Source organism: Argiope bruennichi, chromosome 4 (genome assembly GCF_947563725.1).
Source record: "Argiope bruennichi chromosome 4, qqArgBrue1.1, whole genome shotgun sequence".
Lineage (NCBI taxonomy): Eukaryota > Metazoa > Arthropoda > Arachnida > Araneae > Araneidae > Argiope > Argiope bruennichi.
This window is the reverse complement of record NC_079154.1, coordinates 136,055,763-136,070,001: the sequence shown is the minus strand read 5'-3', so window position 1 is coordinate 136,070,001 and position 14,239 is coordinate 136,055,763. Positions and strand designations below refer to the sequence as shown.

The following is a 14,239-nucleotide window of genomic DNA, read 5'->3' as shown; positions in this document are numbered from 1 at the left end:
TATACGTAAGTAGACGCAGATATAAAAATACAAAATTCTTCAAGAATTTAGAGCAAATTATTCAATTTATTGAGCAGTTATTGTATTTTGAAAAATCACTCATAAAATAAAATGTGTGCAGCAAAATGTAGCCTCTAATTTTTATTCAACTCAAACATCAATATAAAACTGAAATGAGTGTGCAAAACAAAGAAAATCCTGCAAGAACTAATTGCAAATATGCAACTACTTTGAGGAAAATTCAAAAAATCAAATAATTTAAGAGTTTTACAGTAATCAACTTGTAATTCTTAAAATTACAAGTTAAATAATTTTTATATTTAAACTTTGGTTTCATATAAACTGCATTTCATAGACTAGACCATGTTTTAGTAAACTTCCCCCATAAAATATATGATGTAATTTTGTTACATTAATATTGAACTGCAGATGCCAGCAACTGCTTCAAAATTTGAAATTGAGGTAGGAGGATAAAAACACACAAATGCTGAGATTCTACATTCTAAACAAAAGCAACATAAAACTGCACAAAAATGATTACAAAAAACTAAAGGTAAAATGTTTGTTGAAGAAACAAAAATGACCATCTCTATTTTTTCCCAAATTGGCATTTTAAAAGATTTTCAGTCCATTTGATCTCTCTATCATTTGGAAATCTAAAATTGTTTCAAAATTCAAGCCAAAATGAGACATTTTTTTGTTGTTGTTGTTGCCAAATGATAGAAGTGATTAAATAGACTGCAATTCTTTGTCAAGATGAATTGATGAAAAATAGAGAAGACTCCTTTTACAGCTATAAGACAATTTGCTATGAGAATACACATGCTTTCTCCTACATATTTTTTTTTTACATTTTTAAATTAAAATTAATAGTTTCATTTGTTTAAATTCAAACTGACATTTATGATATATTTCTAAATAAAAGGCTAAATTGAAAATGAAGCAAAAAATAAATAACTGATTTGAATCAAAGTGTTTTTTAGGTAGGAAAAATTGAATTTAATTTATTCTTGTGGCTAAAGGTCTAATATAACTATATAAAACAGATTAAATTTACACAAATAATTTTATATAAATTCCTAGTATATCAGAGATTTATAAATTCATGCAAGAACTTGTAAAGATCAACATAAACAGAAAATCTATACATTTTTAAAGGAAGCATTAATTCTTATAATCTGAATACAAAATCAGTTACATAGAAGTTACAAGTACAAATTACAGTAGTTTCATCATAAATATATTCAATATATGGATGAAAGATGAAATTCATAAGTATTGCTTTATGTACAATCATATGAGATTCATGAATTTTCATTGAAATTTAAATAGAAAAATTGCACTTCAGAAAGTGATGACTAACATTTTGGAATAATTTTATTCCCAAGAAATGATACAGTTAGTTACAAGAGCTCTTTTCTAAAGTTTTTGTTGGGTGCTTTTTTTAAAAATTATTCTTCTAGGATGTTAATATTCATTTTTTAATCTATTTTTTTTATAAAATTAAAAATCTAGAGTAAGTTACAAATAAAATGCTAAGAACGCTTTTTGCATCTTTTATTTGATTCTTATTTTGGTGCAATCACGGATGGCATGTAGTGCAAGTACAGAATGTTTGTGCAACAGAACAAGGACAATATGCAATATGCTAAAATGAAAAATATCTGATTTCTCATAATTGGGATTTAAAATTATGATTTCACATACGTTATTGATATAATTTTGATACAAAATATACACCGACTAAATGTGCCTTTCCTATAATATCATCTTACTGCAAAAAATTTGGTATGAATTAGATTTAAAAATAGTTAGATCAGAATATTTTATAGCATCAACAAAATATGCAATAATAATGTATGGTTGTGGAACATAATTGTATTACATTTCAGCATTATTGTAAAACTTTACAATATAATACAGATTTAAAAATATTTTTTTCCTATTCAACTCTTTATAAAGATAATAATAATGTAAACTTCATCATATAAAAATTAATTGCAATAAATAAACAGTAATATTGCAACAATATTTCTAGGGCATATTAGAAATCTTTTTTCAAGAGTTACAAAATTTCTATTATAGTACATTATTTAAAGAGGAAAGGAAATGTCCATGTTTTCACTTATTTTTTCTGTATTAGCTTTGACAATAACAATTTGATAGGGGCTATAACCACTGAGAAATTCAGGAATACATAAAAGCTCATATCCTCTGATGTGAATAGTCTGATGCAAATTCTAAAATGCTTTTATTTTATTGAAAGACAAATCTAGAAAGGAAATATGATAAGAAAAATTTTTTCAAACATTTTCAATGATAATGTTGGTATAAATGCATATAATCTTAAAATACAATCTTAAACAATAAAGTAAAAAAAGGAATTCTGAAACAAATGCCAGCAAATTTCAAACAATACTTTTTCTTAATTAAGATGGAACAATAATAATAAATATGTTTACAATTCAGCAACTTTCATATGCTTCCATTAAATAAGATTTTGGCACAAAACCTATTTTTCCTTGTAGCTCACCAATCCACCAAGCAAAACTGTCATATTCTTTGCTAATAATATGAATCAAATCACCCCGATAAAAGGTCAGTTCTGTATCATCAGAGCCTGAACAATCCCACAGACCTACATACCAGTCATTATAATTGAAAAACTGATCTTGATCAGTTTGATCTTCTTGTAAAGAACACTCATTTTCTTCCTTTTGGTCAGTAACATTTTCAGATTTTTCAAGAATATTATCAGAGTTTACAATTTCTTCATCAACAATTTCATATATATCTTCAGTTACAGGTTCAGCAGCATTAATTTCAGTTTTCTTAATGCAAGCCAAATGAGATATTGATTCTCTGTTTGCAGGTTTACCTAGAAAATGAACGATTCTCTAATATTATTGCATAATTTTAAATATAAAAAGAAAACAGTGAGAATTCAATCATCAATGTGGATATTTTAAATATTTATATGTAACTAAAAAATAATTTGATTATTATTTATTGATTGTATATTTGATTATTAAATATTGATTATCAGTTATTTAATTATTAATATTATATATGCATGCAAAATTGAATTCCTAAGATCTTTTAACACTTCTTAATCTTTAGAATTTCATGGATATAGTATAATTTAAATATTTTAATATTTGGATATAGTTTAACTTTAGTCACAATTTCTTTATCAACACCAAGATAAAATTTCTTTGTCTATACCACTGCATGGAACTTCAGTCTTGTATAATTTAAGAAGAAATTCACAAATATCAGCATTTTGATTTCATGAGAAAATTAAAAGTGAGCACAACTCCAAAGTTAAAATTGCAATTAAGATAAGAGATATCTCTTAGGTCTAATTTCAGGGGATTTTCGGATAACGAGGAATCGATATTGGGCTGTTTAGTCTGCATTCCTTCCCAGAAAAAATCCCCTTTTTTTTAATCCCTGCCTGAGGGTGATCCTTGAGAAAGTCTTCAGGCCGGATTCTTTTTTTATTTGGTTTAATTTTGATTTTTTTCTATTAACTTGGTTTTTATTACTATTGTATATATATATATATATATATATATATATATATATATATATATATATATATATGTGTGTGTGTGTGTGTGTGTGTGTGTGTGTGTGTGTGTGTGTGTGTGTGTTATGGCCAAAGCCCGAAATCGGCCAGATCGCGAATTGGCCGGCCAATTCGCGATCTGGCCAACGTTGCTGTAAACTTACCGGCCAATGTCCGATCTTTTCTTGATTTCGGGCTTTGGCCGGCCAATTCGCGAAATGGCTGGGGACGATCGGCCAAAGTAGAAAGAAAGGAATCAAGAGCACATTGTTTTACACCCTGTTAAAAATGAAGAATTTAAAAATGAGTACTTCTGTGTACTGTTTTTTTTTTTTTTAAGTACAATTGTTTCAGAAACGAGTTCAAATATAAGTGACACCTCTGAGTAAAAAATAAGCTTGTAATATATAAAAATATGATCTCGTGTTATTCTGTTCTCATATTAAAGCCATAATAGAAATTATTCAGTGAACGTATATACTTTAACAACGTGATAGCGTGAAGATTAGATTTGTGCCCTTCAAAATGAAAACATTATATCTTGAGCAAAGGCGTTGCGTATCGTGTATGAATACAAAGGCAAATTGAGTATTCAGTTTTCAATTTCAATGTTGAGAAACCCTGCAGAGGATTAGCGTATCTTCAATGAGACACTCGGTGAAGTGGTCTAAAATCGCCAGTTTTTATAGAAGAGTGATATTGAAATTTCATAAATCAGTCAGTTTTAGTGATTGATTTAGTTGGTTGGAGTTCAACAATTTTTATTAAAAATATTGGTGTCTCAAGAATATTTTGTTAAATATGATTCAAAGGGTAGAGGACCTATGTAAAAATTTAAAATTCCTGATTCATTGGAGTATTTATTGACTAAAGTTATATTAAATATAATTATTTAGTTAATTTAGACCATTTTGTTAACAAATGTATGACCCAAATTAGCTGATGGTAGCTGATTAGAATGATTATCCTAAGTATATTAAACTATGTTTGCTTTAAATTAAATTGTTTTATTGAATTGATAATATAGGTATTGTCAAAGCTCATAGAAAACTTTTCCTCCTTTCACTTTTCAGAAAATATCTTATTTCATTTTATTTTTTTTTCATTTTATACAGACACCTGCAGAAAATTACAATTTTGTTTATTAAATTTGCAATAATAGTTGATTTATTTTTTAATTTAAACTTCTATCAATGTGATGGCAACACGTTGATAAAAGCTATTTTTTTAATTTGACGTGCTCGTGCAGATTAAATTTTAGCATAATTTAATCTAAGCATAATTTATAAATTAAATTTTAAGCTTTAATTAAAAAAAGCTTTAATTTGATGCAAAAATCGATTTTGTGCTGTAATATTTTCTGGTTATAGCGACAAAACGCCGAAATTACGCTTAATTTTTAATTAAAATTCTAATTAAAAATTTTAAAAAATCGCTCTACGGTGCATATTTTCGACCTCCAAGATATATATATGACAAATTTGACAACTGTTTGTCAAACGGTTTGGACTGTAGAGCGCCAACACACACACACACACGCGCGCGCGCACACAAACATACATTGAGCTTTATTTATAAGTATAGATTATCACATCGGGCTTTGGCCAAGGATTCCCGGCCACTTCGCGAAATGGCCAGCCAAAGTAGAAAATACAACATTAATTGCAAGTATTTCGGACTTTGGCCAAACCTCTTGGCCAGTTCGCGAATTGGCCGGCCAATTCGCGAACTGGCGGTATTTCGGGCTTTGGCCGTAACATATATATATATATATATATATATATATATATATATATATATATATATATATATATATATATATATATATATATATTGAAGGAATTTATGCAATATATTTGTCTGTTACTGCCAATTTACTTACTTTGTTGATTATACCTACTTGGATAGAACATTGAATTTTACATCTTTTATTAACATCAGAATTTCTATTTTTTTATATATATATATGAAAGAAGAAAAGTTGAGTCAGTTCAAGCTACATATTTATTATAGCTGATAATGATCAATGACAGTAAAATCAGATGTAAATAAATTACTGAAAACATATACACAAACTTTAATAAAAGAGAGTCTACACAAAGTAATTATCATAATTCAAAATATAAGTAACAATTCAAAATTTAAAAATGTTCTAAATGAATATAACATCTCCATAAAAATAATCTAATAATAATCACAAATTTCACAATATTTACGCTTAATATTCTCATATTTAATTCACTACTAATGATAGAACATGTACATATATTAGTATGAATATACTAGCTATTTAATGCTACAGAAGAAAAAAAAAGTAATCATGAATGTAAATCTTTTTCTTAAAATAATTTTACCTTGGACTGGAAATTTGCTATTCTTTTCAACAGCAGCCATCCATTGCTGCAAATCTTTTTCTGAAGGGGCAGAAAACTATTAAGAAAATATAAAAGTTACAAGAAAACTATATTTTTGTAAATAAATAACTACTGATGTAAGAGATAAAAACTTGTGCATTCATAAGAAAAAAATTATAATTCTGAGCAATTTTATATAATATTATATATATATATAAATCTATATTAAAAAAATAAAGGTTATGAAATTTTTTTTCTATAAAACATTGGAATTGATAAAAATATTCAATATTTTTATTCATTTGTAAATATTTAGCTAAGACTTATTCAACAAAAGAAATAATTTTGCTTACATTTTAATAAAAAGAAATATTTCTGCAGAATCAAACTTTCACATAAAAATGTATTTTTACATTAAATACAAATAATAAAAATATAAAAGAATTTATTAATGTGACAACAATGATTTTCATTACAGTTTCTTTATCTTAAAATTATTACTGCCTTTTGTTTGCTTTTTACAAACAATGGTTTTTTACAATATTCATTAAGATTGCTTCAAGAATTTTTCTGAAGACAGACTGTGTTCTGTCTTCACTCAGAGTTGGAAATATTTTTAAGAGACAAAGATATTCAAATTGATGTTTCAACTATTCAACTACAGAGTAATAAAATATAATTATTTCATATATGCCAAAATCACATTTTCACAGTTATATCATTCATTTTCTAGAATAATAAAATATAGCCGTAAGTTTATCATACAATAAAGCAAAATTTTCATATTCTTATATGAAAAAGAGCAACTTTAAACTTCATTCAAAGAAACAGATACTGATTATAAAAAAACTCATGTGAAAATGTACACAATGCAAAAAAAAATTTGACTTTTGTTTTGTACCTGATAAGTCCGTTTGCCAGGGCAAACCAATTCAAAACAGTGATTATATTTCTTTCCCTCTTCATCAGGAAGGGATCTGGCTTCATAACCAGTTAATACAATGCAGCCTTTTTGTTTACGGTCAGTTGTTTTTTCGTAATAGTACAATACATTATCTTTGATAGCACACCATCTTCTTTGAAACGGATTCAACCAACCTTTTATACTATCTGAAAAATGTTAAGATACAATAGTTATAATTTTTTTTGATAGTTTAGAAAATCAATAATTAAATATATATTAAAATAATAAGCAAAGAGACAAAACTATATAGAAAAAAAACCTACAATTTTTTTAAAATCAATAAACCTAAGCAAATCTATCACTATTTTACAACCAATTAAAAATATATGTAATTGAATATAGCATTCTCCACAAAAGCTAATTGAATAAGTTTACATAGAAACAAACCAAAGTTTAAACTTCACAGGAATTTTTAAAATAAAGAAATAGAAAGATATAAAAAATATTAAAGATAAAGAAATATTCAAATTAATTTAATATTTGCCAATACAAATATTAATTTGTTTGTGTCAATATAATAAGAAAAATTAAAATAATTTCACAAGGTGCTTTTTTTATTATTTTCGAGTTAAAAAGTGATATTTTCCAATCAGATATCAAAGCAGCATATTTATATTTAACTGGATAAACTTATCTTTTCCAAAAAATAGATTTTGTATATAATACATACTTTATATTGGACCTCAAAATTTTAATAATAAAAAATGTATAATTTAAAATATTACTTCAATAATTTTTTTTCTTTGGCTAAATATTTTACAATTATATACTGTTTATACATTTTCAAGAAATTGATGTAAAATGACATAATCATGTTTAATAAGCAAATGATTAATTATAACAAATTGCATTCTATTAATACAAATTTATAATACTTTCAATATCTTTAAAGATGGCACTAATATATTGTTACACAGTATTGAAAACAATAATTTAAAATTAAACATTTATCATAAAAGTGAGAAAAATCATATTTTACAACATATTTTGAATATTAATCACATATTTCTTATTTCATATGATTTAAATCCGGACAGGTACAAATTTAATTAAAAAGTCTTTAACTGTGGTTTGACAAATTGATTAAATATTAAAAAGTAAATTGAAGTAAGTTCATAAAATATTTTGGCTGATGTTTTGTCACACAAAATAAGTATAAACCTCAAATTAGCATCACACAATTCATTTTCTATAAATTCATTAATTATAAATAATTTTAACTCGCGATACTGGTATCACAGTTCCTATATTCTTTGAAAATAGTTTCTGATTTCTAGAGATTCCAGTCTTTTTCATCTATAATCATAGATTTACTATCTTTATCTTTGATAATATTTCTATTATTGATTCACATTCATTTTCTTTTGGAATGTAAAATGAAACATTTCTCTATTGTTTCAGATTTAACTTGATTATCTGTAATGAAAATATGTATAATCAGAAGTACATTTAATTTGCCATGGCCATTTTCTGTTGCAACACTTTAAAGTACAGATTGAAGTAAATGCTCACTGCACAGTATTTTTAAGTTTTTATAATTTTCTGATTATAGAATTTTAGTTTCTTCATATAATGCAGTGGAAAGAAAACTGCTTTCACATTTTGCAAAATATTTATCTCTTGAGGATGGACAAGACACTGGTAGAAAAAGACAAAATTTTACCTATTCCTCCCCCCTATTTTTTTTTTACTAATTTCTTTAGCATCTCAGTATAAAATGTTACAAATCATTCTTAGTTTTTTTTATTTACTTCATAAAAAAAATAAAAGGTTTTTTATATTTAAAATACATTGGCATTCTATAACTTCCCTAAGAATGAAGTGTCATGGTCATGTTATTACATCAGCATTAACACAAAAAAATTAGATAATTTATGTATATATATATATATATATATATATATATATATATATATATATATATATATATATATCTATATATATACATAAATTATCTAATATATATATATTTCCTTTATGGAATTATTAAATCGGACAGTTTTTGCAGCCACAGGATGATTAAATGGGTAACTTTTATCAATACTTTAAATGCACTTTAGTTAGATTGCATTAATTTTTCTTAATAAGTATTTTCAATTCTTTTTAGTTGATTCCATTTTTCGATTCCTTACATAGCACAAGACTTAAAATTCTACTGCACATGTTGAACTTATACAGCTATCTAGTTAAAAAGAAAAACACTTTTTTTTTTTAAACACTCAATTTAAATGCAATTATTTTCTTTATTTCATTCATTTAAAAATTTTTTTTTGAAACCTCTGATTAGCATGGGTTTACTCAGAGAAATATATAGCACATCACTGTTCAAAATATGTAATCAAAATGTCCTCTACTTCAGGAAATTTATCTTTCTATTCAAAACAGCTTCATAAGCTACAGCCTTGTTCTAGATCTTTTCTATCATAGACAATGTCTTTTGGGTTTGAAAATGGGATATTTAATTTTTTCACAAATTTGTTTGCTAACTTACTGTACTGTACTGTTACCAAAATTTCATAAATATTCTTTTTTTCTTTTTAATCTTTTAAAAAAAGTGTTTTATACTTTTGAGATATTTTAAACATCTTAAGGAACTGGGGGAGGATGCAGCAAACAGAGAATATATATAAAAACATATAGGTTCAGAATAATATGCTTATCAGAAACATCAGACAAGTGAAGTGACCCCAAAATGACTCTCTTATTATCATCCCCAGATACCAGATACCTCCAAATACCACATTGCAGATGTTCCTTTATTTAGAAATGAAGAAAAGGAAAAGATGTTATACTACCAACTTCACTTCATAGAAATAAAGAAATAATAACTGAGAAACTATTAATTTTAGAAAGGGAGAAAATGAGGTATAATTGAAGGCTTCAATTGCATAAACAAAGTATTGTATAACTACAATGGTTATGGAGGAGTTAGGAATACGATAAAATGTTGCATAAATTGTACTTCACAATAATTAATAAAATTATTACAGAAGTCACAGCATAACTTAATAAATGAGCAAAGTTATTCCTGATTCACCAGGTCATACATGCATAGATTATTTAAATAAAGTAATTACCTTAACTGAAAACTACATATGCAATAAATAATGTACTGTGCGAGTTTGAGGTTCGAACTCGCAACGTTAGGGTTCATAGCCGAGTAACAAAGCCACTAGGCAAAAGTATACACTCTTCTCCGAAAGTTGTTATCTGACTTATGATGTTACCACCACAATAGTACCCCACCAGTGAGTCATTAGAGTTTATCGCACTAGTTATGGCGAGTGACGAACGTTGTTATCGCGCCAAGTGTTATGGCCGGCGACGGCGAGCGTGTGTGAGTGGTTGATGCCGGTAGATGCAGCCACGACAGCTGAATGAAGGATGCAGTTGTTCAGAACCAGAGTCACCAATGTGCAAGTTTGAGGTTCGAACTTGCAGCGTTAGGGTTCATAGCCGCGTAACAAAGCCACTAGATAAAAGTGTACACTCTTCTCCGGAAGTTGTTATCTGGCTTATGATGTTACCACCACAGTACCATGGAAATTGAATGTTATAGGCATTAACATAAAAGAAAAAAAAGTTAATCAATCTAATAATTCATACCTCTCTTTTTCTTATCCAAATAACCTGCTTTTTCACAAGAATACAAATCACTTGCTGAAATTTCAGGAATAAGTCTTGCTAAAATTAAAATATAGATTATAAATACTGATTTTCCAAAATAATATTAATTTAGTTAATTTGCAAATAAATTCTCACCATATTATTTAAATATAAATTATTCAAATAAACTTTTCAAAATATATTAATTTATACTTTTTTTAAACTCAAATTGAAATAGTTATATTTATTAATCAGAAACTAACATGGGTTATATTTTATATATTGAGTTGCTTAATTTGAAATATTTTTTTTTTTTTTTGTATGCGAGAGTGTATTAAATAACCACATAAAAAAACCCCTGGAAATGTATCTGGTGCAACATAACATGATCATTCAAAAATAGTTTTATCTTCAAACCAAAATAATGTCTTAATAAAATGAACACATAATTTCATTTGAATAAAATGAACACATAATTTCAGAGGAACTTTAGTTATTACTAACAAATACACACAAAGACTAGTAGCTTCATTCAAATGAGCACAGGGACAACATTTTTTATGCGCATTTACACAATTTTAGGCAGAGAAGAAATTCTACTTGAGAATAAAATTTCAAAAATATAATATAAATATGTTTACAAATAATTTAAGAGATATATAATCAATTACAACAGCAAATTTGTAGAATTTTTTAATGAAATTTCCTTGATATTAATACATAAATATGTTTTAATATTCCTAAAAGCAAGGGATACAATTTTATAATGTTTTATGATAGGGTTTAATTATTTTCATATTTACAGTTTAAGAAAGAGATGATGCAGAAAGGAAAATGTTAAACATCCTTTCCCCTCTTATTTAAGTTATTTAAATTACTATTCTACAAATTAAAACAATAGCATGAATAATATAACTTCTTAATTTCAGCACTTTCCATCATTTCTAATAATTGTAGGTTGACAGGTGTGAATCAATTGTGAATAATTAAATACTACAAATGAAATCATAGCTGCCAGAATGATATATGATTTGCCATTTCAGTGTTTGCATCAAATACATGCGTCCAAACACTGATTTCTATTGAAAATGGTCATAATCTAAGGACTAATCAACAAGAATATTTTAGAATGAGTACAAAATGAGAGATGAATTAACTGTAATTAAAAAAAAATAAAACATTTTTATTGTTACACTTTTTAAAATCTAGCAAAGAATCAATAATTCCTAAGTAAATTAGTATTTCATTTTATTTTAGCTCATATATGAAGATGATGCTAAAATAATGCATTTTAAGTTGATGCTACATAAGCATTTTATATTCATATTCAACTTGAAAGGAAAATTTTCAATTGAAGTCGATGCTTATGTGGATGGGTGGGTAGGTATAAAGCACACAGTGACATGACTAATATTGAAAAATGGATTACCACATACTGTGTACTAATGAAGTAGTAATATCTTTAACTATTCTTGGATTAATTTAAAAAAATGGATAATTTTAAAAAAATTACGGGGCAAAACATTTTATGATGAAACAAATAATACTAAATTAATCAAGAGAATAAGGGTATATTTTGCATTGTTTAAAGAAATTTAATTATACAACTTTATGCAATATATATATAAATATTATTTTACATTAGTCTAAAATATCAAATGTCATATAAGAAATATAGTAAACTCAGTAATTCATTGATAATTGTACTACAAAATTTCTCATTATTTCCAAGAACTATTAAAAAAACAAACAAAAAAAAAAAAACAGAAAAAATTTAATTATTGCAATTTCAATGCACACAAATATATACATAAGGTATTAAATCTTTTATGATTGAAGAGTTTTAATTCATTTATTAGGAAAGAGTCATAAAAAGTTAGCATCTTAAAATTTTTATGTAATAGTTTAATATATAAGTATTTTTTTTTTTCATTTAAAAAAGACATCAAACAGCATAAATGCCAAAATAAGAGTAGTAAATTTAAAAATTTCATTTAAATATATAAAATTCATGCAATTTAAAACAACACTGATATTAGTCTAATTAATACATTAAAAGGTACTATACATACCATCCTCAGATGCATAATCTTCCGACCCAGTGACAGACTGGTTTTCTGAAGAGTCGTATCTTTCTTTAGGAGAGCAAACGTCATAGTTTTCTTGGTCAACTAAAATTTTGAAGCAAATATAAATTAATCATAAATTAGTTTTATAAAATATAAACAAAAAAATTGAAAAATATTATTAAAAATTACTGAAAATACACAAGTTATAAGAATTAGCTTGTCAATAAGATTATTTTCAACTATTAAAAATGTAGATTAAAGTTTGGCAACCAAATGAAAAGAAGGAAAAAATGATTAATTATAAATATTTTAATAGATAATTTGCAAAACTTTCACATCACATAACAAAAAAAATTTAATAAATATCAAATTATTGCTTTATATAATTTGAATGTAATACATTTTAAATAATAATAAAAGCAATATTGCCCAGAGAATTATTCAGCTGAAATATCAAAAAATAATTTCATTATACTATACATGAAAAATAAATAAATTGTTAGTTGTTTCCTTACTTAAGTTTAATTTTAAAAGGTTAGTTCTGTAATAGAAGATCTATGATTTCTGTTTATGCAGAAACAACAAATTAAATGCTTATACAAATTTGATCCTAAAGGTTTATTTATTTTTTTCCCATTTACATTCATGAAATTTGTAAATAAAACACAAACAAAGTATATCAGTTACAGATTTAAAAAAAATTAATTACATATACAATTACATAGAAGATTTTAATTAAAAAAATTCCAATTCAGTTATTTTTATTTTTGAATTAAAGAATATAAATTAAATAGTCTGAAATAAAAAAAAAATCAAAACTTTGAATTTTTACATATAATTTTAATTATATACAACAAAATGTTGCAATATACAAATAAATAAGTAAAGTTGCTTTTCAGCTGTACATACACAAGAGAGAGAGAGAGAGAAGCCAATATAGGGTTGTTTATAGGGTTAAAATTTAAAAATCTATACTAATCTATCTCATTATAGTCGCTAAGATCCTATTTGTGTTATTCTAATCTCATATATAAGACTTAAATTCACTTTATAAATTAAAAAATGTCACAACTTTAAGAAAGTTTAATATTAGTATGATTTTACTAAATATCAGGAAGAGTTTAAATAAGTTTTACCATTTGTTGGGAAAAATGGTATCTTATATGGGCTCCCACCATTCATATCAACATACGGAAGAGGACTGGCGGTAGAACATCTTTTCGAATCTGATTTTGCTTCTTCTTTTTCATTAAACTGCAAATGAAGTTCTGGATATTCACTTTGAAGACTTTTCAGCTTACTGAGCAACTTTTCTTTTTGAGTTAAACTCACACTACTCAGCACGTCATTCTGAATAGTGTTAGCCAGAAATAAATGAACATCTGAAAGCAAAATGCAATGGTAGTTTAGAAAGGTATATAAATATTTAATGTACGAATAATTTACTTTAGAAGAAAGAATATTAACCTTCAAGTATTTCACGAACTGAAGCATGAAATTTTGACATTCTGGTAAAAACTGCTTTTGCTACGCGAAAAAAAAATTCGTTTGCAAAAAAATAATTATAAATCTACATTAAAAAAAAAAATTCTATCTAAAATTGAACTAGAAACAGTCACGTCAAAAAAATCCAGTGATCCAGATAACACATAACAACAAATAAAAAAAGTAAATA

At 25.8% G+C, this 14,239-nt stretch overlaps 1 protein-coding gene across 1 annotated transcript; it reads right to left on the bottom strand.

The window, feature by feature from the left end:
• On the bottom strand, positions 1–14,200 carry LOC129966939 (src kinase-associated phosphoprotein 2-like). The gene is made up of 7 exons (XM_056081554.1): positions 14,032–14,200; positions 13,701–13,946; positions 12,568–12,666; positions 10,496–10,573; positions 6,827–7,035; positions 5,926–6,001; positions 1–2,878 (listed from the first exon to the last, which is right to left on the bottom strand). The coding sequence occupies exons 1-7, from the start codon at positions 14,069–14,071 to the stop codon at positions 2,466–2,468; spliced, it is 1,161 nt and encodes a 386-aa protein (XP_055937529.1). The 5' UTR covers positions 14,072–14,200; the 3' UTR covers positions 1–2,465.
• Positions 14,201–14,239: the final 39 nt, after the last annotated feature.

Coding starts and splice junctions, on each gene's coding strand:
- LOC129966939 (XM_056081554.1), bottom strand. CDS start 14,071: ATGTCAAAATTTCATGCTTCAGTTCGTGAAATACTTGAAG. Junction 7,036..10,495: donor TTTGGATAAGAAAAAGAGAG/GTATGAATTATT, acceptor AACATTTTTCAG/ATAGTATAAAAGGTTGGTTG. Junction 2,879..5,925: donor TAGCAAATTTCCAGTCCAAG/GTAAAATTATTT, acceptor TTCATTTTCTAG/GTAAACCTGCAAACAGAGAA.